Here is a 24,746-nt window from a genome sequence, read left to right as displayed (position 1 = left end):
AAATAATGACCGCTTTCACTGCCTCCACAGCCACAGTTACTAACTTTCAAAACAGCTACAACGTTCTCGACAATTTAGAATGATTAAAAAAACATGACAAAACTTCTCCTTTGAAACTTTAAGGGCAATTAGCTCTCAACTCATTTTTCATTGTAAAAAAAAAAAAGCAGAAGACAAACAAACTGAGTGGAATCACACACAAGTGAAAAATTGAGAAAGCAAAACAACTTAATGAGACTGAAAAAAAAAAGTTCAGCGAAATGGATATTAAACGTTCTCAAGCAAGCGCCCAGAATCGCTCTTAGGTGAAATCTTCAGTTTTTACACGAGGGAAACTAATGAGTTCACAGGGGCTAAAGGAAAGCATAGAAAAGCAACAACAGCAGAACCGTGGAAAATTCAGGAGAGTTGAGATGCATACACACAAATATATGTGCGCACTTTATGACCAGAACTATCTGGACACCCTTTGGTCTGGGAAAGAGTTTCATGGTTTGGGCTAGGCCCGTTAGTTCCAGTGAAGGCTAATCTAATTGCTACAGCATACAACCACATTCTAGACGATTGTGTGCTTCCTCAATATTTTGGGGGAAAGCCCTTTCCTGTTTAAGCATGTCAATGCTCCCGGGCACACAGCAAGGTCCATATAGAAATGGTTTTTGTCGAGAACGGTGTGGAAGAACTTGACTGGAAGAACATCAAGCACAAAGCCTTCCCAGAAGAGTGGAGATTGTCAGAACAGAAAAGGATGGACCAACTCCATATTAATGCCCATAATTTTGGATGAGGATGTTGGATGTTAGGTGTCCACATACTTTTGGCCATGTAGTGTATGTATACATACATCAAAGACACATAATTAATGTAATTACACATGTATAGTAATATTAATAGAGCATATCTATGCATATTCAAGGAGAAATGCATTCTGTGCGATTAATGTTATTAGTATATTAATAACATGGTTATTACCATTGGTAATAAGAATAACAACATCAATGAAGATTCTAACATAATACTAACACTAACACCAAGATGTAGAAAATGAAGGGAGGAGTAGGAGAAGAAAAATAAATTTCTTTTCTAATAAAACATTTACAATTTGAAGATGCATACATGCATGTTTAAAGTTCTGGGCCCCCATGTCAGGTGCAGGTTGTGAACGTAAAAGTTTAACAGAGGGCGGGGGCACTCACCACAGTGTCCTGGTCGTAGATCTCCACGACGATGATGGGGGGGTCGTCCCGCAGCTCGCAGGCCTCCCCGAAAAGCTCCACGTTATCGAACACCAGCAGCTGGTCCCAGGTCGGGCACAGGGTCTCGTTCAGCACCTGGGGGCACAGACGGACAGACCCCGGAGATGGGGTGAGGTAGCCATATGACACAATCAAGCAAAAAGAGAGAAAAACAAGAAACTTTGCTGAAATGTATTTGTTCGCTTAATTTAAGGTCACTCATTACAACGTGACCTATAATCTTACATAAAGGTTTTGGCATCATCTCAGTTTTTTGCCAAGTTTCCAAAGTCACAGCCGACAGTAGTCATAGAGATTCCTACAGTAGCCATAGCGTTTCCCGCCACGGCCATTGTAATTCCCACGTAACCATAGTGATTCCCGCCATAACCATAGCAATTTCCGCCATGGCCATAAAAATTCCCAACGTAACCATAGTGATTCAAACCATGGCCACAGCGATTCCCGCCGCCACCGGAGCGGTTTCCCGTACCTCAGTGACCTGGCTGTGGGTGGAGAAGAACACGCGGGCGAAGGGGTCCGACAGGCCGCTGCTGTCCGCGGCGAACAGGCTGCGGGCCTGGTACATGTGCGCCCTCAGCTGGAACACCTGCTTCACTGCAGGCGGGGGGGGGGGGGGGGGATAAGCGTCACAGACGAGCCTCAACCTCCAATTACCAAAGGAAACATTCATCCACAATGTGTTTTACCATCTGTACATGATAATGCAATCACCCAGAGCACAGTATGTGTAACATCCTGCTTGACAAGACAGTGAGAGATTTCAACAAATTGGTCCTCCTGGAGCAGGAGGGAAGAACTCTGCTCTTGTAAGTACATGTACATCGGCATGCCATCAGCTTTGGTTGGAATATCAATCATCTATCCATGTAAGGCAACTTGTCCCCTGTCAATCAAGCAATTGAGCATGTCAAACATGACAAGGAATACTCAAATCTGGCCCTCGAGGCCAGTGTTACATCTTGTTTTTTCTACCAGATAGTAAATTGGTCGACTAATGTCACTGATTAGCCAGAGATTTAACTCACCTGGTGTCCTAGATTTAAATCAGCCCAGGGAAGAATGAAAACCAGCAGCACTGCTGGCCTCGAGGGCCAGATTTGAGTATCCCTGCACTATGATGTTCCCACAATTCTGATTCTCCTTGTGTTTTGGCGGGAATGAGAAACCAGCCAGAACCGGCTGGAACTGGCTGAAACCGGCAGGAACCAGCCAGAACCTGCCGGAAACAGTCGGAACCAGCCGGAACCAGCAGGAACCGGCTAAAACCGGTAGTAGCTGAGAGGGCGGCTCCACTCACTGTTGTAGACGAGGCTGATGGGGGGCACGGACTGCAGGCCGGGGCCCTTGGCGGCCTTGACCTCCTGGAAGCCGCTGGGCAGGCCGCTCAGGAAGTCCTTGCGCTGCTTGTTCAGACCCAGCCACAGGTACATCTCCATCTTGGCCTGGACCGTCCAGCCCGCCTGACCGAAGCCCTTCTTACCGGGGAGCTGCAGAACGACGCAATGGCGGCAAAATGTTGCGTAAGTCGCTCTGGATAAGAGCGTCTGCTAATGAATGCCCGTACTGCGATGGCGGTATTGTAACGGCGGTAAACGCACCCTGAGGAAGACGGCCTTGACCTTCCCGCAGTCCTTCCCGCTCTCCTCGTCCACGATGGAGTACAGGATGTCCTTGGAGGGGACGCGGGCGTAGGCCACCCGCTTGTTGTTGCTCATCATCCAGATGAACACGTCTGGGATGCTGTGCTGGGGCTGGACAGGTAAAGATTAAACCGTGAGGCAGATCTGACCCTAACACTCACTGAATTTGGGGCCAAAAAATGTCATATATTTCTTAATGCAAATATATAAAATAAATTTAAGATAAATTAGTTAAAACTATAATACATATATTATTGAAAAGCAGCAGTAAGTTTATGCATTTGCTCATATATTGTGAAATGGTGATGAATATTTCTCTTCTGTTTCCATATTCAAAACAATTTAATAACTCCACAGGTAACATGAGGGTTTTGCACTTCCTTTGAACTACAGTATTTTCAGTAATATATATTTTATTTAAATATATTGCTGTATATTTCTTTCCTGTTTTACCTCATCTGCCAGGAAGCGCAGCTTCTGCAGGAAGTTGTGCACCAGTTTGAGTTTGTCCCGCACCGTGTTCCTCTTCACCTGAGAGCGAATGATCTTTGCCTGTTGACCCATGTTTTCCTGCGGAGAGGACAGGTAAACAGGTAAGAGTCCATATGCCGCTGCAGAGCTCCTGCGCGTAAGCTCAACGTTGTCAAGTTTAGCTCTGGAGAACTAGCATGGCTGTTAAAAATGTAAGTGCGATTGTGAATAGGCGTATTGTCGTAGTAACAGCCTGTACAGCTCTTGGCTAGTCTCACCACTTCTCTCATGCATGATTTCAGGCGCTCTCGGTCCAGCTTAGTTCTGCCCGCCTGGTTCTGGTCTTTGTTAGCCAGGGTCACAAATCGACTGCAGAAAAAAATTGGAGTTACCATGGTTACTGTGAAATTATTTATTTTTGTGTTGTCAAGGACACCGACACCAATGAATTCTAAGCACACTGACTTGTAATCGTGAAAAATAAATTCTTCTTCAAATGGTTATAAAAAACTCTTTAACTAGAATAGGATTAAAAAAAACAAAAAAAAAAAGATTTTCGAATTCAAACCGTAACTGCCGTTCTATCCCGGAAGGCACCTGTGCTCACCTGCAGCCGATGCTGAGCTCCTCGAGGACCCCGCGCAGCCTGCGTTCAGGGTAGGCCTTCTCCGTCTTTATGATCTCCTGAACGTCGTTCAGCCCCTCCTCCTGTAACGACACGACGGCGTTCAGGAGCGTGCCGCGCGACCAACGCGCAGTTTGAAACAGCGTTGGCGTTGATGGCCGCCATCGCTGCATTACCCGCCCGTCTGCACTCATTTCCACTCTCACACAGCCGACCGCTGCAGTGATGGGGCTTTCTGGGTTGGCACCAAGACCAAGTCAATGCATCAGAGTCCGTCTTAATTTAAATTAATTAAATTAAATATCCTTCCTGCTCCACCGGGCAAAACAAACGACTTCAGTGTCAGTGACATTACAGATCTAGGTCAACTACACATTAGGAAACCTTTAACCCTTTAGATGCTCATGAAATTCAGAAAATTGCAGATGCCTTGGAATTTTCACTGACCAAAACCTACAGTGATAAAATCATGAAGGAATTACTGGCTAAAACAGAAGTTTCTTTTAAAGTTGTCAGAAATAATCTTTTGCAAGTTTTAACTAGTGCCTAAAAGGTTCAGGTGTTTTATGAAACAGTATTTGACTCCGGCCCGGGGGGGGCGGGGGGCTGACCAGTTTGTCAGCCATCTTGTCCATGATGTTGGCATTGTACAGCCTTCTCCTCTGGTCCTGCCACCAGCTCTTGATGTAGATGCAGGGCTTCTTCTCAAAGTACGGCAGGTGGAAGTAATTCCTGGGGGGGTGGGGGGGGGGACAGGCTTAGTACACTGTTTTAACAACAAAAAACAAGACCAGTTCAAAACCTAGTATATGTCTGGACCGGCCGACCAATGGTGTAACTTCATAACTTGGCCGACCAATGGTGTAACTTCATCACTCACTCACTCAGTCAGTCAGTCACTCAGTCACAGACATTCGCGTTTGTAGGGCTGGCCCCGCTGTTGCGGTCCAGCCATAAAAAGTTTAGAGAGGAAACTTGGAGGGGCGTGAATGGCAAGGTCGCGACAGGCCGGGATTTAGCCCCGGCTGAACGGCTGAGCCTCGGGCCGTGAGCCTTAGTCGTGCCCACCGCCATCTGCCGGGTTTAGCCGCATGGTCATTAGCCGCGAGGTTCTGGGTTTGTGACCTGTTTTTGTTTTTTTGCTCTCGTTTCAGTCGGTGTTCCTGTGGTGCTCATTATTTTCTGTGTGCTGGCCTGAATCCACCCCCCCATCCCCCTCTCACCCCCCTGCCTTGGTGGCCTGGTTTTTTGTTTTTTGTTGATGTGGTTATATTTAATTTAAAGACCTAAAAAAAGGTTCAGGCTCTACAGGAAGCTAATGAAGCAACACACTGCAGTGTCACTGGAGTACAAACCCGGAGCCAAAGCACAGCCACACACGGGGGGAACAGCTACAGAGAGACAGGTCTGCCAGAGAGGTGGAGGGATGCAAAGGATGAAGCAGACACACGCACACACACACACACATGCACGCACACACACACACACACACACACACACCCAGGCACGCACACACGCACACACACACCCAGGCACACACGCACGCACACACACACACACACACACTCACACGCACGCATGCATGCACACACGCACACACACACAGGCATGCATGCACACACGCGCACGCACGCATGCACACACACACACAAGCACAAGCACAAGCATCTAGTTCTAATTTGTGTGTGTGTGTGTGCAGCACATGCACACACACACACACACACACACACCACACACACAGATAAAAAATCGATGAGTCTGATAATTTCGCTGGCTCTCGTGACGCCGCTCCCCAGAGACCACGCTGCGTTTCCGTTTGCGGGTTCTGTTTCACAAAGCGGCTTCTCTCGCCTGCGGCACAGACACTGAGCGGGACGGGGTCCCAGAGGACCACGTTCGAACACCTCATCCCGTCTCCCCCCGAATTCAGCAACACGCTCAGGAGCTGCGCTTGGATGCTAAATCAGCTGAACACAGCCGGATGTTAAAACCCCCGTTCAATGCGTCAGACAGACGCTAACCTGGCTCAGTGCAGGCGGTGATTAGCTGAATCAGGCAGATGCTGGTTAGAAAGGAAAGCCCTACGGGCATCGAAGCACCTCGGGGCTAATGCACCGCGTGGGCCTGCCAGACTGAATCACTCAAACAGGCACATATCCAGCACAAAGACCCCCCCTCCACCCGTCGCATATTACAACACTCATTATGCCCTAAGGGGTGGCCTGGGGGTGGGAGAAACATCGAGGTAGCAGGAAATTTGAGTGTTTTTACACATTTGATACTCTTTTTGGTTTATGTAAGGATCACCCCCCGCCATTGGCTGTTTACTACAGTTGGTAGTGAGTCAGTTCTCGGTTTGGTTCTGAGTCTGTTCCAAGTCTGTTCTGAGTCGGTCTGTGTTCAGCCCCAGGGTCTGATTCTGATCAATTCCGGATTAGTTCTGGGCTGGTACCAAGTCACGCCTGTTGGTTATGGGTCAGTTCCTGGTCAGTGGTTGGGTCTAGATGTGGTTTAAGGTGAGTTCTCGCTCAGGTTCTGGTTCTGGGCAGGCTCTGGGTCGGACCTGTCTGTGATGACGGGCTTCATGGGCGGGGTGGAGGAGACAGACATCAGGTCCCCATCATCATCGGCCTCTTCATCGCTGGAGTTCTGGATCAGCTCCGACTCCTCTTCCTCACTCTCACCACCATCTTTCTTCTTCTTTTTAGACGAGGCCGGCTTGCTCACTCCATCGATCTGGTTACCGTAGTTACCTGAAGTTCAACAGAAGTTTACAAGAAATGTAAGCAAAGACAGTGATGTTTATTCTCATACAGTAATTATGAACTTCCACAGAACAATAAAAAATGTAATTTAAATAAAAACTTTCCTCCTCGTGTATATAATATATAACACAATATATAATACAATATATAACTTTCACCCATGTAATTTTCAATATATTGAATCAGCGCACATAATCAAAATTTTAATCTTTCAATTTACTTTAATTAAATTAAGCCACCTAGTTTAACCTTAAACACAAATCTAATAAAACTGTGAAAACGTACATTAACTTCAAATAAACGCTTTTGCTGTGTCTTATCTACACCTCTTTTATCTTTACATACGCACACATACTGTATTTTACGATTTGCCCACCTATTGTAACTTCAAAGTTGATCGGCTTGTCTCCGATCTTCCTGTCAATCATAGTGGCTTCCAGAAAGGCCCCAAACAGAAAGAACTCCTCGATTTTCCCGGCGGCCGACTGCAGAACAGGACACACACACACACACACAGACACACACACAGATACACACACACACACACACACGCACGCACACAAACACATATTACTGCAGGACAATAAACAAACCAACCGATCCAACACATCTGACAGCCAGAACTTCAACTCGAATAACAGCTCAACATTCCACACCTCTACACTTCCTCTGGGAACAGGCTGCTAGACCGGCAACTGAAGATTAAGGAACATAACTTACAGTACCTGATGTTGGTCACATGCGACAATATTGACCACTGTAAAAAAGATGAACATTAAAACTGCGAAGTGAGGAAATTTATTACTGTTAATGATGCGGATATTACGGAAGATAACTCTGCCTGAGGCGCTGTAGGCTGAGCTTAAACTGCTCCTTGCCTGTGGAGAGGAATGTTTGAGCTCTGCCTTACTCCAGGGTGCTGTTCGCAAAATTATTAAAATATCTAAATTATGTGAGACAAGACACTTGCGTCTATTATTTAATAATTGCCATAGCCCGCCTCCTCGACATACATTAGCCGTCAAACTCGCGGCTAGTTCCAAAATATTTTATTTATTAATGTCCGGGATATGAAAATCCACACTTCCTCTTTAATCATTTACAGTGACTGCAATATGTACGCCTTTCTTTTATAAAAGGAATAGCAATAGGAAAATCTTGGCTATTAAATCTATAATAATGTAGCTCTCCAAAGGGAATTACTAATCACAACAAGTCAAAACAGCTATAACATGAATGGATGATTGCAAAATGGTAATATAAAAAATGTAATTTGTTTTCTACCTTTACTTTGTCTACCAACCAGCTGAATGTTATGCACTCCTTACAAAACGTAAAACTATAAAGCAGTATCCGTTTAGTGTGGGGCACATTTATGAATACATTCATCATGCTGATTTGCAGAAAGGAAACATCCCAGCCTTGGGCCAAAAAATGATTTGAAAAGCTTCAGCGTAAAAAAACCCTTTTAAAGCTACTGCTGTTACTCCTGACAGTTTTAAAAGAACCATTAGTTTCCCCCAGTGTTCAGAGCAGAATTATTATCTCTCGTGACTATACATTTTGGGCCCAAAGCGGAACACGTTCGTCGAAAAATTCTCAGGGGTTCCCCGGAGTGTTTTCAAGCTTTTACAGCCATCTGAAGATTTAAAGTGTCAGTCTCCCCCCCTTCTCCCCTCTCACACCTCCACCCCCCCCCCCCCCTCCTCCCCCACCGTTTTGAAGTTTAGAAACCAATAATGGAACTTTTCACTATCTACCACCCCCCCTCCTTCTATTGTCAACATCCGGCCCCCCCTGTTCTATTGTCAATATCTCACCCCCCCCCCCCCTCTTGACAGACGCTCCGAGTTCAGCTGTCACACGCCCCCCATGCTGGCCGGGGCTCGATCGCAACACCTGCCACCGGCGGAAAGATCCGAACATCAATAATTGAGGCGGCGGCTGCTTTCTCCACAACGGGCGAACCAAGACCAGCAGGGCTCGCTTCCGTACTCCAACGCTGACACTTACTCACTTATTCTGAAGAAACACGAGCTGACGCGAGACCGTTACAGCTGCGGGGGGGGACGGGGGGGGGGACGGAACGAGCTGAGGCCCCTTCCGAAATTTTCCATTTTTCATACAGTACACGCCTTAACGGGTTAACTGAGCCACCGTGCACCGAGAGACCAAAGGAGGTTAATGAAATTTCTCCTGCATATCACAGAGATTCAATCAAGTAAATCCAAAATCCTCTTTCGGTTATAAGAGAAGATCAGTTAAAATATTCATCCAGGGGGCTCTCAGTCTTAATTTAGACCACTGGTTCTCAAACTTTTTCTTTTTCTTCAAACTTTATTTTTAAGCCCCCCCGTCCTCCTCCTCGACAGCTCTGGCTCCGCTGGGATGCTATTTTCTGATTGGCTTCTAATGGCCTTTTTTTTTCAACCCTCACCCCCACCTCCCTGTTGTCCCTGTGTGTGCCCCGCCCACTTCGAGAAGCACCAGTTTAGACAAAGACTGGGGGGGGGTCCCGCTCCAGAATCGGCGAGGGGAGGGGGGCGGGCCGTACCTCGGAGATGTTGGGCACGCCCTCCACCTGCACCTCGGTGGAGCTGACGATCTCGGCGGAGGCGGTGTCCAGGATCTCCACGGCGATGCTGACGAGCAGCCGGGCCCGGAAGGACACGCCCTCCCCGAGGCCCTCGTTCAGGTCCTGGTGCTCGTCCATCAGGGTGTAGTTCCGGGTGGAGCCGTACATGTTCACCCAGGCGGGACCCATCGTCGGGAGGAAGCCTGTCCGTCAAAGTGCGTGGACCAATCAGAGCCACTTCGTTGCGCCTTCACAGGCACGCGTTCATAACCAGGTCAGGTTGAGCCAAAGGCCTTATTATAGAGGCTATGACCGCTCACCTGCTTGCTTCTCCACTACTAGGCCTCAAGAGTTTCCAAAATCCCCCTAAATCCCTCCTGTAGAATGCACCGCTAAAAGCCGCATTAGGTCCTGATCATAACTCAGACATTCCGGGTTGACATTTGTGTAATTTATGTTCAAATGAGGTGTAAAAGGTGCTGTTGGATTCAGAAGTTCTGCGAGCAGTTTAGAGACACCCTCTTTGATGTTAATGCCGCATGGTCATTGAAAAATGGCGGCAAACTCGCATTTTGATAAGGTACCTGCCACAACCCTACAACAACAGAAAAAAGGCTGAAAAAAAAGAGTATTTCACTGGTTTTTCTTTGCTTTATTAAAGCGTATTTTTCCCAGTTATAGACAGAAAGGGAGTGGGGATGGGGGGTTTGAAGACAGCACAAGAAATATTACGTTCCAACTGCCACATCCGTCAGAGTGCTCCCACATTAAACCTTCAAATCACGACTGCAAACACACGCGCGAAACGGGCGTTCTGACCTTTGTCGCCGTCGTTGGCGATCTTTCGCAGGTCGATGAAGTGCGTCCCGATGGCGACGTCGTTGACCTTGTCGGAGTCTCGGATCTGGATCTTCATGCGCTTGCAGAGCGGCGGGAACATCTCGGTGAAGACGATCTGCTCGTTCCACACGGGCTCGTAGCTGCTCTTCTGGACCGAGGTCTTCCCCTGCGTACGAAGCGCACGTCACTCCATTTTAAAATTACTTTTGTCCTCCATTTTGTTTCTCTCTCTCCCAATATGCTGTAATTGTGCTGATTGGCCACTGATCACTGCAGGTTGACCCACGCTCTGTCCCATAAAAGCTGTGGGGTGCGAGCAAAGCTCTGCCTGTCAGCCATTTAAACTCATTTTCGCCTCCTGAAACAAATCGGCAGCACAGGCAGGTGTCTGACTTCACCGATTCAGCGTAATTAGCTGTTCAATGGGGCCTGAAACAGGAAATGTGGGGACTAATTGCGCTTAAATGCTCAGAGTCTGTTTAATGGGCAGATGTTAGGGGAAGAAAAAGCTGAATCACAGCTTTGTCTTTATATCACAAACACTTTACGGCGTTTTTTGGCGGTAGGTACAGAGTAAAGGCTCTGTTCAATACTCCAGTGAAAGCTATTTATATTCTGGATTGGTTCTGGGCCAGTTTGGGCTTGGTTTTGAGTCAGTTTCAGGTCTGGTTCTGTTCAGCTCAAAATTTATTATGATCTGGTTTGGAGTCATTTCTGGCTCAGTTTTAGGCCTGGTTGTGGGACAGGTCTGGGACAGGTCTGGGTCAGTTCTGGGCCAGTTCTGGGTCAGTTCTGGGACAGGTCTGGGACAGGTCTGGGACAGTTCTGGGTCGGTTCTGGGTCAGTTCTGTGTGTGTTTCTGTGTTGCCGCTGGCTGTGATGCCAGTCACAGCCAGAATGCTCCCAAGGCCAAAGTCTGAGACGCCACAGAGCCAGTCGACTCCACCCACCTTCTGCCCAGCGAAAATCACTTGGACGTAGGGGTCCACCAGGTCTTTGTTCTCTCCGATGAAGGCCTTCTTCACGTTGGCCATGATGCTGGTGTTCATTTTGGGCAGTCCCTCCGCTCGGAAGATCTTCACATAGAAGCGTGCCCACTGTCTTTCGGACGGGACCCCCTCGGGCAACAGCAAGTTCCTGAAATAGCCACATGGAGCATCCAATCATGTTGGGAGGTCGCACAGTCAGTCAATCAATCAATCTATCAATCCAGTGATGTATTTTTTACCCCTCTATGTCGTCCTCGTCCGTCTCGTTGGCCTTGTGCGGCGTTTTGATGTTGTCGCCCTTCCCCACCACCGCCACGTCGCACTTCACGTAACCTTTGCACCCGGCGGTGATGTCATCGGGGTCGGAGAGCATGGCCCATTTGTGGTAGAACTGGTGTTCTGCGCAGGACAGGGGGAGGTGGAGGCACACAGTTAACACACAGCCGAAAAGTTGTGACAGGACCCCACACTGTGGTCCTGGAGAGCCACTGGAGAGCAACTAGCTTTGGTTTTCATCTTAAAATGAGCAACCATTGATCATACTGATTGATTGATCGAGTAAGTGGAGAAAAACCAGCCGGCTCTCTGGCATCAGGATTGTTAGGGGAATCCATTACATGCATGGGAAAAGTGCTTGCAGATGACGGAAACTTCCGGATGCATGCGATTCGTACCAGGCTGCGAGTAGACGGTGCCGACGTCCAGCTTGAACGTGCCGACGAGGGTCCCGCTGCGCAGGAGGTTTTTAGAATGGATCACCTGGTGGGCAGAGGTCAAAGGTCGTACTTTAAAAAGGAGTTTTTGTGAAAATACAGAGAATGGCAGTTGAGGGTGAGGGTGAGGATGTTGGAGCTTGGCCGTATGGGGATGGTGGTGTTAATCGATTTCACGGTAGAGAATGGGACTCACGGACAACTTCAAGATCTTGTCAAACATGACGTCAGGGGGCACGTGGAAGTCGAAGACGAAGTACTGAAGGGGGAACGAGAAAGAGCAAGACGTCAGCATAGCAGGCAAAGTCCCTCGCCCAAGGGTACGGCAGCAGTGCCCCAGCAGGGATTCAAACCTGCAACCTTCCAGTTATAATCAACGATGTGTTGACATGACCATAAAAATGTCTCTTTTTTTTCTCAGAATTTGTAGAAACCGTGACAGTGGAGGTTCACCTCGTTATAGTAGGGGCAGTTTGTCGACTCCTTCATGGAGGTGTGCTTCTTCTCCTCCCCGATCTCCACGCAGACCACCGGGTCCATGTTCAGGCCCACCAGCTGACGGGCCTCGATCACCGTCACACTGATCTGGGGAAAAGACGCGAGATTGAAAACGTTCGGGAAACCGAGAGCATAAAACCTTCTGAGCACACAAGCATTTCCCATGAGCACTTCAAATGTTCAACTCAAACAGAAGTGGTTATATTGTGCATTTTACAAATTATTTGGCACAACAGCTTTATTTATTTATTTATTTATAGAGTGCATTTCATACACATGTGCAATTCAATGTGCTTTACATAAATACAATAACAACACTCTTCACGGGAAGACTCCTGGCCCCACAAAAGCAAGCAGAGGGTGACAGTGGCAAAAAAACCCCTAGGGTGGCAAATGGGAAAAAATTTGGGGAGGAACCAGACTCATTAGTGGGAGCCCATCCTTGTATAGCCAGCTCAGGATGTGAAGGAATTTAACTTAAATAACTTATAAACTAAACCTTGAAAAAAGGTCAGTCATACGATTTAAAACAATTCAAACAGTCCATATTTAGACAGAAAATGAAAGGTTCAGAACAAAACGCTCTCAGTTGGCCTATAATCTATAATCTCGACTGAACCTATCCCTGTGTCAGGTCGAGTCTGGAGGAATCTGGGTCATCACAGAAAAGAACCGAAAATGAAAAACCCTGCGTACAGAATTCAACTTTCTAGCTCATCATACCAATCTTCCATAGCGTCACGGTCCATTTCCCACTTTACCATTACGCTAATAACTAACTTTCATCCAAATTCATACTGGCAGTACACAGGAGCATCACATTTTGTGCTGTTCAATTTCCCAGGGTCTGAAATCTGAAACTCGGGAGAGTGGAGGCTGAGATGTTCTTAGTGCTCGCAAGCCGAGATGACAGGATGTGCCTAAGAGGAACACACACACACTAAGGCAGTGAGAAAGGGTCAGTGAGAGAGAGAGAGAGCAAGAGAGAGTGAGGAAGAGAGACAGAGAGAGACAGAGAGAGAGAGAGAAAGGGAGAGTGAGAGAGAGAGAGTGAGCAAAAGAGCGAGAGAGACAGAGAGAGAGCGAGAGAGCGATACTGAGAGCGAGAGAGTACATGTATATGTATGTGTGTATCTGTGTATATGATCACATAATTCCGTTATTACTGTTTGTGATCTGGGGCATCTCTGGCTTAGAGGGGCCTCTTGCATTTTACTGATCAATAAAGAATTTCAATCAATCAATCAATCTGATGTTTCACACGTTCCTTGACATGCTTTGGCAATACAAATGAAAATTTTTTTTTGTCATGGCAGTAAAGCACTTTGAATTTGAGAACGCGAGAGAGCGCGAGAGAGAGCGAAAGAGAGAAAGACAGAGCGAGAGACAGATAGAGAGGCAGAGAGAATAAGAATCTCTCTCTCGTTAGCATGGTCCGCGGCCTGCGCTGAAAGACGGAGACGGGGACACGCCCAGCCCTCTCAGGCCCGCCGGCTCCGTGATCGCATCGCGGGCCCCGCGCTCTGAACATGGCGGATGAATAATACATTAATCGCCTTCCTCTCCGCCGTTCTACGCCGCGGCGTCGTCTCGGAAACCCCAGGGGCCAATACCGCGTAGCGGGACCAGACAGAGCGCAATTATAAACCGCGTTGACAGCCCCTGCTATTCACAGGGGTTAAGTGCACCAGGGTCAAACCCCCCCCCTGCCCCCCCGCCCCCCCGCCCCCCCGCCCCAAACCCCTCTGGGCTCATCGGAAATATCCGATACTCCGTCCATTTGTTTCGATGAATCATTAACGGGGAGCGTTTGAGCTTACCTGGTAATCCACAGGTCGCCCCGCACTGGGCTCCATCTTTATGTCTGGCTTTGATCTGTGAAAATATATATATATATTAATGTATATTAATGTGTCATGCACACACATACACACACACGTATACATATATATGTATATATGTGCGCATGTAAGGGGGGGGGCGGGGAGAGGGGAGAGAGAGAGACTGAACAAAATAATCACAAAAGAGCTGCAACAAGAAAATCTTATTTGAAAGTTATTTGTGTATTTTGTAAGTTGTGTTGACTGCACTGAAAGGTGTGTGGAATTAACTCAAAGGTGTTTGGGCCAGAAGGTGTGTGGACCAGGCTGAAATGTGTGTGGATCAGGCTGAAACAGTGTGTGGACTGGGCGGGGTGCGCTGTCAGGACCTCTTGTTGGAGACGTTGGTGGTGACGGCCGTGACGGAGGCCAGGGAGATGGTGTCGGGGTCCAGACCCCCGCCCAGACGCATGGCCCTCCGGTCCAGGTCCTCCGTCTCCAGAACCGCCGGCTCATCTGGGACACACACACAGAGCAGAGGAGGAGGAGGAGCTTTTAAATCCCGTCTCCATGGCGACATTCAGATGGTCCAAAGTACCTCTCAACATGAAGCCTACATGCATTTAAACTCCAGTAAATAATCACATTAACTGCAGACTATGTCTTGTGTATTGCAATAGTATTGTATATTTAATTACTTATATGTCAGTAAATGTAGCTTCCTTTTCAATAAATTCATATTTTAAGAGACAGATCCCTTGGATTCAAGGTCTTCACTGCTGTGTCAAAAAGCAAACAGATGACTATAGATTCAAGGTTCATTCTCAAATGATGCCCTGTATCTAAGAGCAGAGGCTAGTCTTAAATGAATAACTGAAAGGAGCTACTTCCTGTTCGGACAGGAACAGAGGTGTTCCACGAACGGGGTCTTCACCTCCTTTTTTGTGGTCGTCCTTGGAGGAGCGCACCTTGCCGAGCTTCATGGCTGAGAAGACCCCCTTTCCGGCTCTGGGTGCGAGAAGGCACACAGCATTAACATGGGAAAGGCAGACTGGTTCCCAAGCAGGCACGTGATTGGCTGCCTCATTCGGCTACATCCACTGCTCTCCAGTCTTGCCCCTGCTGAACTGTAGAAAACTGAACCACAGCAACATTCCACAAAGCACTGGGCTTCTGGGTAAACACCATTTTTCCATTAGCTGGCTCTTGAGATCCTAGCGTTTTGATTGGCCATTTGAGGCTCGCCTTAGTTTGAAACTAAGGCATGGCGAGTTTGGTCCAAAATGGCCACCTTGCATTGTGGCTGTGGCTGTTTATCAAATGTGTGAGGAGGACAGGAACAATCTCTCTGTGAAGGGACTACATGGGCCATTAATTCAAAATTTCAGAGCTTGTTACAATTTCTGCAGTACAGACACCCCTGAAGCAAGAACCACTGAGGGATATTACCCACAATGCATCATCCTCATATCTTTGGTCTCTGGCATGACTCAGCTGGGTAGTGGTTCCATGACATTCTGGAACCCAGGCCGCCAAAGCTCTACTCCACGAACCACCAGACCAGCCGCTTATCATTATGAGCTCGGCTTTTACAGTCTGTTCATTGTGTGATTCGCTCTACATGCTTTCTCAACTGTATTCTTCCTTTTTAACTGTTAGTTGAAGCGGAGGACAAATGTTGACTGAATCCCAGCTCGGTCAGAATGTGCACTTACTGCACGAGAAAAAAAAAACCACATTGCATTCCCAGACACACGACTCAAGAGTTTCAACACCACAGAGGCGATGTCTTCCAACAACAAAATGCCGAAACAATATTCTGCACCTCTCACCAAAAGCACAATTGTAGGGGGGGGGGGGGGGGGGGGGGGGGTCATAAATAATTTGGCTGGAAAAAAAAGCCCGTGGGTGGGGGGGTTAGGTCCAGGGCGGAACCTTCATTCACAATAAGGTAATTTCAACACAACATCAAGCAAAGGCCCAGGCGGTGTCAGGTGACCCTAGACAGATATTAAGCCTATCGGATATCAGCACACCGACAAAGGGCCGATGATGTCACTGCTTTATCTACAAACGAGCGATGTTAATAATGCAGACGGACCCGCTTGATCGACACATTAACTATGGATACACGCGACACGCTTCAGTGGAAGAGACACGGCTAATTCAGTTTCACTGAATTCACCGAGACCTCCGCACACATTTCATCAGTCAAACCTCGAAGAGCTGACAAAGATGAGAAAAAAACACAAACAAAACAGTCGCTCTTGGGTTCATTTTAGTCATTTTTCAAATCTTATCATACACTAAAATGGTTTTGGAATACTTGGGAAAGTACTTGGCCCTCTTCTGTGACATTCTCAATCACTAAAATCAACTGTAAAGCACTGACTGGTTCCGAAGACAATTTCAGACAGAAAGAGAGAGAGAGAGAGAGAGAGAGAGAAAAAACTGTATAATGCAATTTCAATCATACCATATTAAAATTAAATGAATGCTCGGATAAAAATCGACAAGCTTGTTTAGAACACTTAATTAACTTCATAAACATCTTCATCTGCCCAGCCAGCATCCATTTTTAAAATTCACAGCACTTAATACAGATCAATCCTCCGTTCTGAGACCCGCTCACAACCCGCACTTCCAAAATGAGTAACCAAGCAAGCAGAAATAAATGTAATATTAATCTGCAGCCATATTAATCTTTTATGCAGCCGATGCAGAATATAGCCGGCTGTCTCTGATGCCTCGTAACAACCCGAATACATTTTCATCCAGCTATAGCAAGCACCGAGACACCACACAGCATAGAAGGGTTCGACCAACACTTCAGATGTAATCCGCGCTACGCTACAGCATGCAAGTTCTTCACACCGTAACATGAGAAGCTAAACTTGAGATACATACCAGACGAGCTACCAGGCGCCCTTTCCCCCTCAAGGTCCGACTCCACTGGGACTCCACAGGGCGGACGGTACGAAAAAAAAAGGGGGGCGCTCACCTTCCCCCAAAAATCCCCAAGCCGTCCTACCTAAATCCCCTGTGTTCGAGTTCCCATCAAAGCAAAATCTGGCTCACAATAAAATAAAAAAGTATATATACCTGAGACGGAATGGAAATGAAGAAATTAAAAATTGAGATGAAAAGGCGGTTAAGCTGATTTTGGTGGGAAGGCGCGGCTGGGTCAGAGAGACGGAACGTTCTGATCAGCTGTGGAATGAGAACCTGAGATCCTGGGAGACCGTGACCAGATCTGACTGAAACCACGCGACCGGCGCTCGGCTAGTCCCACGACTGAGGCCACGAACAGTACAACCCCAGCCTCTGATCTATACGACCCCAGCCTCTGATCTATATGACCCCAGCCTCTGATCTATACGACCCTAGTCTCTGATCTATACGACCCCAGCCTCCGATCTATACGACCCCAGCCTCCGATCTATACCACCCCAGCCTCTGATCTAAACGACCCCAGCCTCTGATCTACATATGACCCCAGCCTCTGATCTATACGACCCCAGCCTCTGATCTATACGACCCCAGCCTCTGATCTATATGACCCAGTCTCTGATCTATATGACCCCAGCCTCTGATCTATATGACCCCAGCCTCTGATCTATACGACCCCAGCCTCTGATCTATACGACCCCAGCCTCTGATCTATACGACCCCAGCCTCTGATCTATATGACCCAGCCTATGATCTACATACAACTCCAGTCTCTGATCTATATGACCCCAGCCTCCATTCTACACGATCCCAGCCTCTGATCTATACGACCCCAGCCTCTGATCTATATGACCCTAGCCTCTGATCTATATGACCCCAGCCTCTGATCTACATATGACCCCAGCCTCCGATCTATACGACCCCAGCCTCCGATCTATACGACCCCAGCCTCCGATCTATACGACCCCAGCCTCTGATCTATACGACCCCAGCCTCTGATCTATACGACCCCAGCCTCTGATCTATACGACCCCAGCCTCTGATCTATATGACCCCAGCCTCTAATGTATATAAGACCCCAGCCTCTGATCTATACGACCCCAGCCTCTGATCTATACGACCCCAGCCTCTAATGTATATAAGACCCCAGCCTCTGATCTATACGACCCCAGCCTCTAATCTATACGACCCCAGTCTCTAATGTATATAAGACCCCAGCCTCTGATCTATATTTCCTCAGCCTCTGATCTACACAGCCCCAGCCTCTGATCTATAACCCCATGTTTATGCTTTAAATTTTCACATTGACTGAAACTTAAATTTCGCACGAACGATTGCGAGTTTTATTCACTAGGAGTTCGGCAATCACCAAAATCGACTCGCCAAACCGCTGTGTCTGTGAAGACATTAAACCAGACGTCTTTATTGGTACGTCAATTCAATGGACAAACAGGCCACTATAATACAGGGGTTCTCATGAGAGCTCTAACGAATTCCATTACAGCATGTCAGACATGTCTGATCTTCCGTCCATTCACGTGTAGACCCACACATTGTAAATTTGTCATGCAACAAAGTAAACACAAATCATAATTATAATTTCGTTTTTTTGGTTGCTGGTTGTGGTCCTTTGCGGGACGGGGATTATTTGTACCTTTTTTTAAAAATTGTTCACAAAAAAAAAAAAAAAAGATTATGAAACGGTTTGAGAATCTCTCAGCAGGCAGGCAGACAGGTAGCCTGAGACGCCACCGGGACAGGACAGGACAGGTGAAACTGAACTCCAAACGGAACAGCCAGTCCTGAGTGGAGACTTTGTTTTTTTTAATTACACGGCTCGGTTCAGCCCGCTGCGTGGGCCCGTTGCCACGGCTCCCGAGGGGCCGCAATAACGACACGGCTGATTGGCCGGCACAGAGGAAACATTAGAACGAGATTGGATAATGGGAATAAAAATAAAAATAAACAAGCCTCGGATATTGAGATTGTGCTGCGTCATTCACTCTTTAATGGGACATTCATAACGCGGGGTGACTCACTCATGCTCACATTTTTATATGTTTTACAGACATACTGCAGGGCATCCACTGGAGAAGAGTGGCCTTTAACCAGCATGCAGTAACAAGGGAGAAACCCGCTCTCTTATGGAGGAAAGTCCTCTACCCTGATCACTTCACATTTGAGATCCGCACACACACGCACACGTGCACTGCAAACACACACACATAAAACGCACTCATGCACATGAATTGTGTCAGGCGTCATGTTTTGACACTGGCACAGAAAAAAAACCGATTCGGCAGAAGATAGTGAAGACAGAACCCAGGAAACTATGAAGGAGAAGGTTGAAGGTCACTCCTGCCTTTACGAAATCTACTGAGAGGGACAGGGACAAGGACAGGGCATCCCGACCAGGGCACAGGGATACCTACTTGTCTTTTCCTCCTTTTCCATCCTTGCTTTCCTTCTCACTCTTGTCCTTTCCTTTGCTAAGCATGAGAAATGCACATTTAAAAAAAAACATAATTTAACAAACAAAGTTAATTACCAGAATTTTACCAGAAGGCACCCTATTTAAAATAAAGTTATTCTGGTTTAGTAATTACGCTCTTGACAGCAATTTCACAAAAGGGCAGGATTGGAAAAGGTTTTCGTGAGTGTGGGTGTTCCACGGATTTATCTAATGAAGTTCTCTCGCATGGAAAAACATAAGTTGCCAACTGCCAAGCCTGACAAGCAGTTTGCAAAGTTCTGCAAAGGACAACTTCAGATGGGTAGAAACATAAAAGAACTGTGGTAAAATTAATGATTATTTTAATATATTTATTCTCCCCCCCCACCCTACAGTTCCTTCCTTCATATAGAGATATCGCTGAGGAAAAGAAATTAGTCGTTCCGAGTGATTTTTTAAAACCGTTGAAATTGTCTGTGGCGTCTAATCCTGCTTTGTTCCAGAACAGTCTCACGAGCCACAAAACAGGAAGTGTTTAATTAGCAGTATATGCTAATGTTAAACAGAACCACACTGAAGCATTTCAGACTTAATGGTACACACCTTGCCTAAGATTAAAAAAGGCAAATGGATTTTTGCAGGAACCTGGGGAACTGGTGACAAGAGTTAATTAAATGTTGCACGGAAGGAGATAAGCTTTAAGGGGTTTGGTTTAAAAAATAAAAAAGGGTTTAAAAGGAAGGGGGGTAAAAGGACTTCAAGGAGTATAGAGGTAGCATGTCCTGAAGATTGTGGGAGCAGAAACGGAAGCACAATGGTGCAGGTGATTTAGATTAGACCCACATCAGTGGCACATACATCAACCAGGGCTTTCCAGGCCAAGAAGGAAAGTAAACAGCTCAAACTCTCTCGAAGCTAAATCAGGAGATACCGCTTTAATTATCTATGTTTTCAGCCTGAGAGCCCATAATACAAAGTGCTATAAAATCTCGCCCACACACACAGAATAAATAAACCAACCAGTCCCAAAATAAACTGGCCTCGCATTACAATGAAGTGATGCCTAGATTCAACCAATCCAGCCCCATTTTGACACGCGAAGAGAAAATTAAACTGTGAGCAGAACGTTGAGTTAATATAGGAAGTTTGATCTCTTTTTTTTTTTTTAAAGCAAAAGTGTCTTGATAACAAGTGAGCTGGTTTCAGAGAGTCAAGTGGGAGTGACATGAATATCAGCACAGACAAACACAGAAAGCCCTTGAGTATGCCAGTACCTGAATGACTTAACAGACTTTTTATCTTTCTTATCCTTTGGTCTGAAATGAAATAAATTAATTAGATGAGACAGACAACAGTTTTATATATATATATATATATATATATATATATATATATATATATATATATATATAAATACACACACAGACACATACATACACACAAAAAAATACATCGAGCATATACTGTATAGAGACATACAGCGCACACACTATAATTAAAATATAATGTGCGAATGTCCGCAAAGATGGCAAAATTATTCAAAATCAATACGATCTTGCACTGATTTTCCATCCGTTATCATTTCAAAATGGCAGACTCATCTATAATGGCTGATGATCAATGACGCGCGAAAAATCGGAATAATACCAGCGTGACCACAGTATTGATCGCAACGGCGGTTTTAAATGCATTATTCAAAGCTAATTGCGCATACTAATAGACTGCTTTAAATTTGACTGCCGTTTCCAGAATTGTGTATTTTGATGACTGGCGAGCAGAAACAAAAAAAGATGAGCATAATCTACTCTCTGAAATGACTCTGAAAACTCCGAACGAACGTTTTTAATTGGACGCACGGAGCCTTTATCGGATGCTCGTTTGACTGGCACGGGCTTCGGGGGTTTCGTTTCCAAACTCATTAATATTTACGCGAGTAATTCCAAGCTGCAGTTGTACTGTACTTAGGGCTGTGCGATAAACCTGTAGGCTTAGATTTTATCAAAATTTGTCTTTTCATTTTTATCGCAAATGGTAGTTTTTTTCTTTCTTTCTACCAACAGTGTTTGGTCCAAAATGTCCACGCCAAACTGTGCGACAAAAAAAACAAAACAAAATGTTTTTTATTTGTGAGTTAAACGGACAAGTGTGGATCGAATCCAGCCTACACCCAAGTGAAACTACTGCCCATTTGAATCCTGTGTCAGCCAATCAAGCACCATCAAACCACTGCAGCTGGTCACATGCTCTCTGGCCTTGGCCTACATACCTGGCGTCTGGCTCTTCGCTGCAGAAGGGAGCACAAGGGATTGATGTTCACAAACAGGCGTGCGCTTACATTCACACTCTCTGTCCAATCACAGCAGGTCACAGCCCACCCTGTAAATACTGGTGCTCTAATAGCCTTGGGCCTCTGTACTGACATTATAACATATTCAGCCCATCTTGGCTCACAATGTATCTTTAGCTAAATACAAAATATCCTTGTACAATCAAAAACAAGCATCTTTCTTGTGTTTACTTGTCTTCGTCATTATCATGAACAAAAATAATAATAAATAAATATGAGTTATTCCTTAAGAGAATATTAACACACAAGTAGTACCTGCCCACTGATTGATACCCATCTTTTCGAGCACTCTTGGTTCCCGATGCATTTCTGTGGATGAATATATGAAAATACTGACATGCATTTTTTAAACTTCAATACAAGAAGGTGTGGAATGCCTTTGTTTGTAACCCTTAAGATGCTAGAATAAGTAGACAAGTGACAAAATGGCCTTTTTAGTTTACAGCTCATTACCTGCAGTTAATCTCGTCATCAGTTTAAAATGGACATCATTGCCAACAAAGTGTGTCTGTGTGTGTGTGTGTGTGTGTGTGCTTTCATATGTGCATGTGTGTGTGTGTATGTGGGGTGTGGGGGTGTGTGAGAGAGAGAGAGACTGATGTGTATGCGTGTCTGTTTATGTGAATGTGGCAAGGTGGATTGGTGCTTATGTGCATCGGAAAAAGACAGATATAAATATTGAGCACAGCTTGACACAATGAGGCTGTTTTGAATCCCTCTCTTTCACTCATCCGCTCTCTGATGAAAAGGGAAACTTGCAGAGTTCAGCCAGCTATTGCATCAAGAATCAGCCTACGGGCTGTCGTTGCAGAATTCAGGCAATTATCGCCGTGGAGACAGCGTCCAAATGCAAATTCTTCTAATTTCTTATCATCTAATTAACAGTTAACTGCTCAGATACAGTAGTGCATGTCTGGTCAAATTTTGAATGTATATTTAGCACAGGACCACAGCAAGGCTAAAAATCCTGCATAGTATGCCGTTAAAATGACCCTGGCTCTGGGTAAAGTATGATTTTGGGGGAAGTTATCTCCCTGTGTTGTAAGTTAGGAGAGATATGAGAGCACACAGGAAAGCACACAGTATTTACCCCTGGGAGCTGGGACCCCCACACCCCTCCTCTGGACTGTAGCTTTGAACACAGAGTCACAGAGAGACGTTACATCACCATCAGCAGGGTACAGTGCACTCACACACACACGCTCATGTGCATGTGCATGCGCGCGCACACACACACACACACACACGTATGTGCACACACACACACATGCATGTGCACATGCGCGCAAACACACACATGCATGTGTGCAAAGAGGGAAAAAAAACAAAAACATAGGTGTAAAGTTACATGCAGATGACGGATGGTTGCACGAAAACAGCACGAGAACACAGAGACCAGCTCATCCTCGAGCTGGAAACCATTCTCTCCCCAATTTACATTTCAAAGAGGGGGAGTGGGGGATGAAACCATATCAAAGCACATGAAACAGACATCCTGCATGTTTTATATGCTAGATGTACTTCAGCAGGAGTCTCAAACTCCAGTGGTGGAGGGCCGCAGTCTCTGCTGGTTTCTTCCGATTCGCTTCTAATCAGCAGCTGACTACAGAGTCAAAGAAGGGCGAACACACAGGCAATGCGCCGCAGTGCAAATCGATTTATTCATTTATAAATTTCCTCCCAGTGACAAAAAGGATTAAAAAAAAGCTACGCATGTGTCTGAGTCACAGCTGAGGCTCTTTATCCACAGTGACGGTTTACATTTATACATGCAATTCATTTACACATCTGGACATTTACTGAGGCAATTCAGGTTAAGCACCTTGCTCAAGGGTACAGCGGCAGTGTCCGACCCAGGAATCGAACCTGCGACCTTTCGGTTACAAGCCCAGTTCCTTACCCATTACACTACACTGCCACAGGTTGAGTACTGTAGGTAAAGAGTAATTACACCACTGTAGCGTAGGTCAGTTGTCATAGTTAACCGTTAGTTACCACGCTCCAGCCCTTTCCCCTGGCCGTGTATTATTGATGAAGTGGTCTGTCATTACAAACCTGCTCTCTGATGCTGAGGGAGAGCTGAGCTCAAAAAGCGAATGAACACGCCAGTAATCAGGCTTGGCGCCAAAGGCATAGGATGGCTGTTAGAATAGGTATGGTCTTCTGAATCTGTACATACACACTCACACACTCACTTACAAACATACGCATGCACGCCCGCACGCAACACACACACAGGCATACACACACACACACACACACACACACACACACACACACAACCAAACCAGATTTTTAAAACACTAACTGAACAAAAAAATGGTTTGAGGCGACAGGACTCATATTTTCAGAAAAGGCTTTTTTTTTTTCTTCTCCTGAATGCAAATCAAGAGAAAAGGAACATTCTGTGGGGTGGAAAAACCAAAAAAACAAGACTTGTGTTTGTGTGTGTGTGTGTGTGCATGTGCGCCATCTGCCATTGCCAATACACATATAAAAAAAGGACTCATCTTCACGAAATAGCAGACAATACGCTTACACAAATACATCATATTTGACAAATGACATGGCATTGTGAATTAATCGCCTAACATATTATTTTTGCTTTAGCTCCTGAGTGAAAAGCCGTTTGTCTGTGGGGATGAGTCATGAATCCCTGCTGAGGTCTCAGCTCATTGGCTGCCGGGGCGGGCAGCGTTCCAAAGGAACACAAAGCAATTTCAGATACACAAGACGCCTTTGCCTGTGTTGCTTCTTCTTCTTGTTGCACGACTCAAATGCACGACTTCTCTGTGAGGGAACT

At 46.1% G+C, this 24,746-nt stretch overlaps 1 protein-coding gene across 16 annotated transcripts in view; it reads right to left on the bottom strand.

The window, feature by feature from the left end:
- The window catches only part of otofa (otoferlin a), a 102,127-nt gene that overhangs the window by 27,615 nt on the left and 49,766 nt on the right, over positions 1-24,746 (bottom strand). For all 16 annotated transcript variants that reach the window (XM_035423924.1, XM_035423912.1, XM_035423923.1 and 13 more), the window contains exons 6-25: positions 15,130-15,203; positions 14,585-14,711; positions 14,196-14,250; positions 12,331-12,462; positions 12,074-12,136; positions 11,839-11,923; positions 11,404-11,563; positions 11,126-11,312; positions 10,155-10,341; positions 9,315-9,538; positions 7,137-7,245; positions 6,559-6,748; positions 4,607-4,727; positions 3,978-4,078; positions 3,649-3,739; positions 3,353-3,469; positions 2,858-3,010; positions 2,557-2,746; positions 1,729-1,853; positions 1,197-1,331 (exon numbers count right to left, since the gene is read on the bottom strand). In XM_035423924.1, coding sequence (XP_035279815.1) covers positions 1,197-1,331; positions 1,729-1,853; positions 2,557-2,746; positions 2,858-3,010; positions 3,353-3,469; positions 3,649-3,739; positions 3,978-4,078; positions 4,607-4,727; positions 6,559-6,748; positions 7,137-7,245; positions 9,315-9,538; positions 10,155-10,341; positions 11,126-11,312; positions 11,404-11,563; positions 11,839-11,923; positions 12,074-12,136; positions 12,331-12,462; positions 14,196-14,250; positions 14,585-14,711; positions 15,130-15,203 — 2,626 coding nt within the window. The remainder of the gene's footprint in view (positions 1-1,196; positions 1,332-1,728; positions 1,854-2,556; positions 2,747-2,857; positions 3,011-3,352; positions 3,470-3,648; positions 3,740-3,977; positions 4,079-4,606; positions 4,728-6,558; positions 6,749-7,136; positions 7,246-9,314; positions 9,539-10,154; positions 10,342-11,125; positions 11,313-11,403; positions 11,564-11,838; positions 11,924-12,073; positions 12,137-12,330; positions 12,463-14,195; positions 14,251-14,584; positions 14,712-15,129; positions 15,204-24,746) is intronic.

The sequence above is a fragment of the Anguilla anguilla genome, chromosome 6 (assembly GCF_013347855.1).
Source record: "Anguilla anguilla isolate fAngAng1 chromosome 6, fAngAng1.pri, whole genome shotgun sequence".
Classification (NCBI taxonomy): domain Eukaryota; kingdom Metazoa; phylum Chordata; class Actinopteri; order Anguilliformes; family Anguillidae; genus Anguilla; species Anguilla anguilla.
This window is presented reverse-complemented; position numbering and strand designations above follow the sequence as displayed.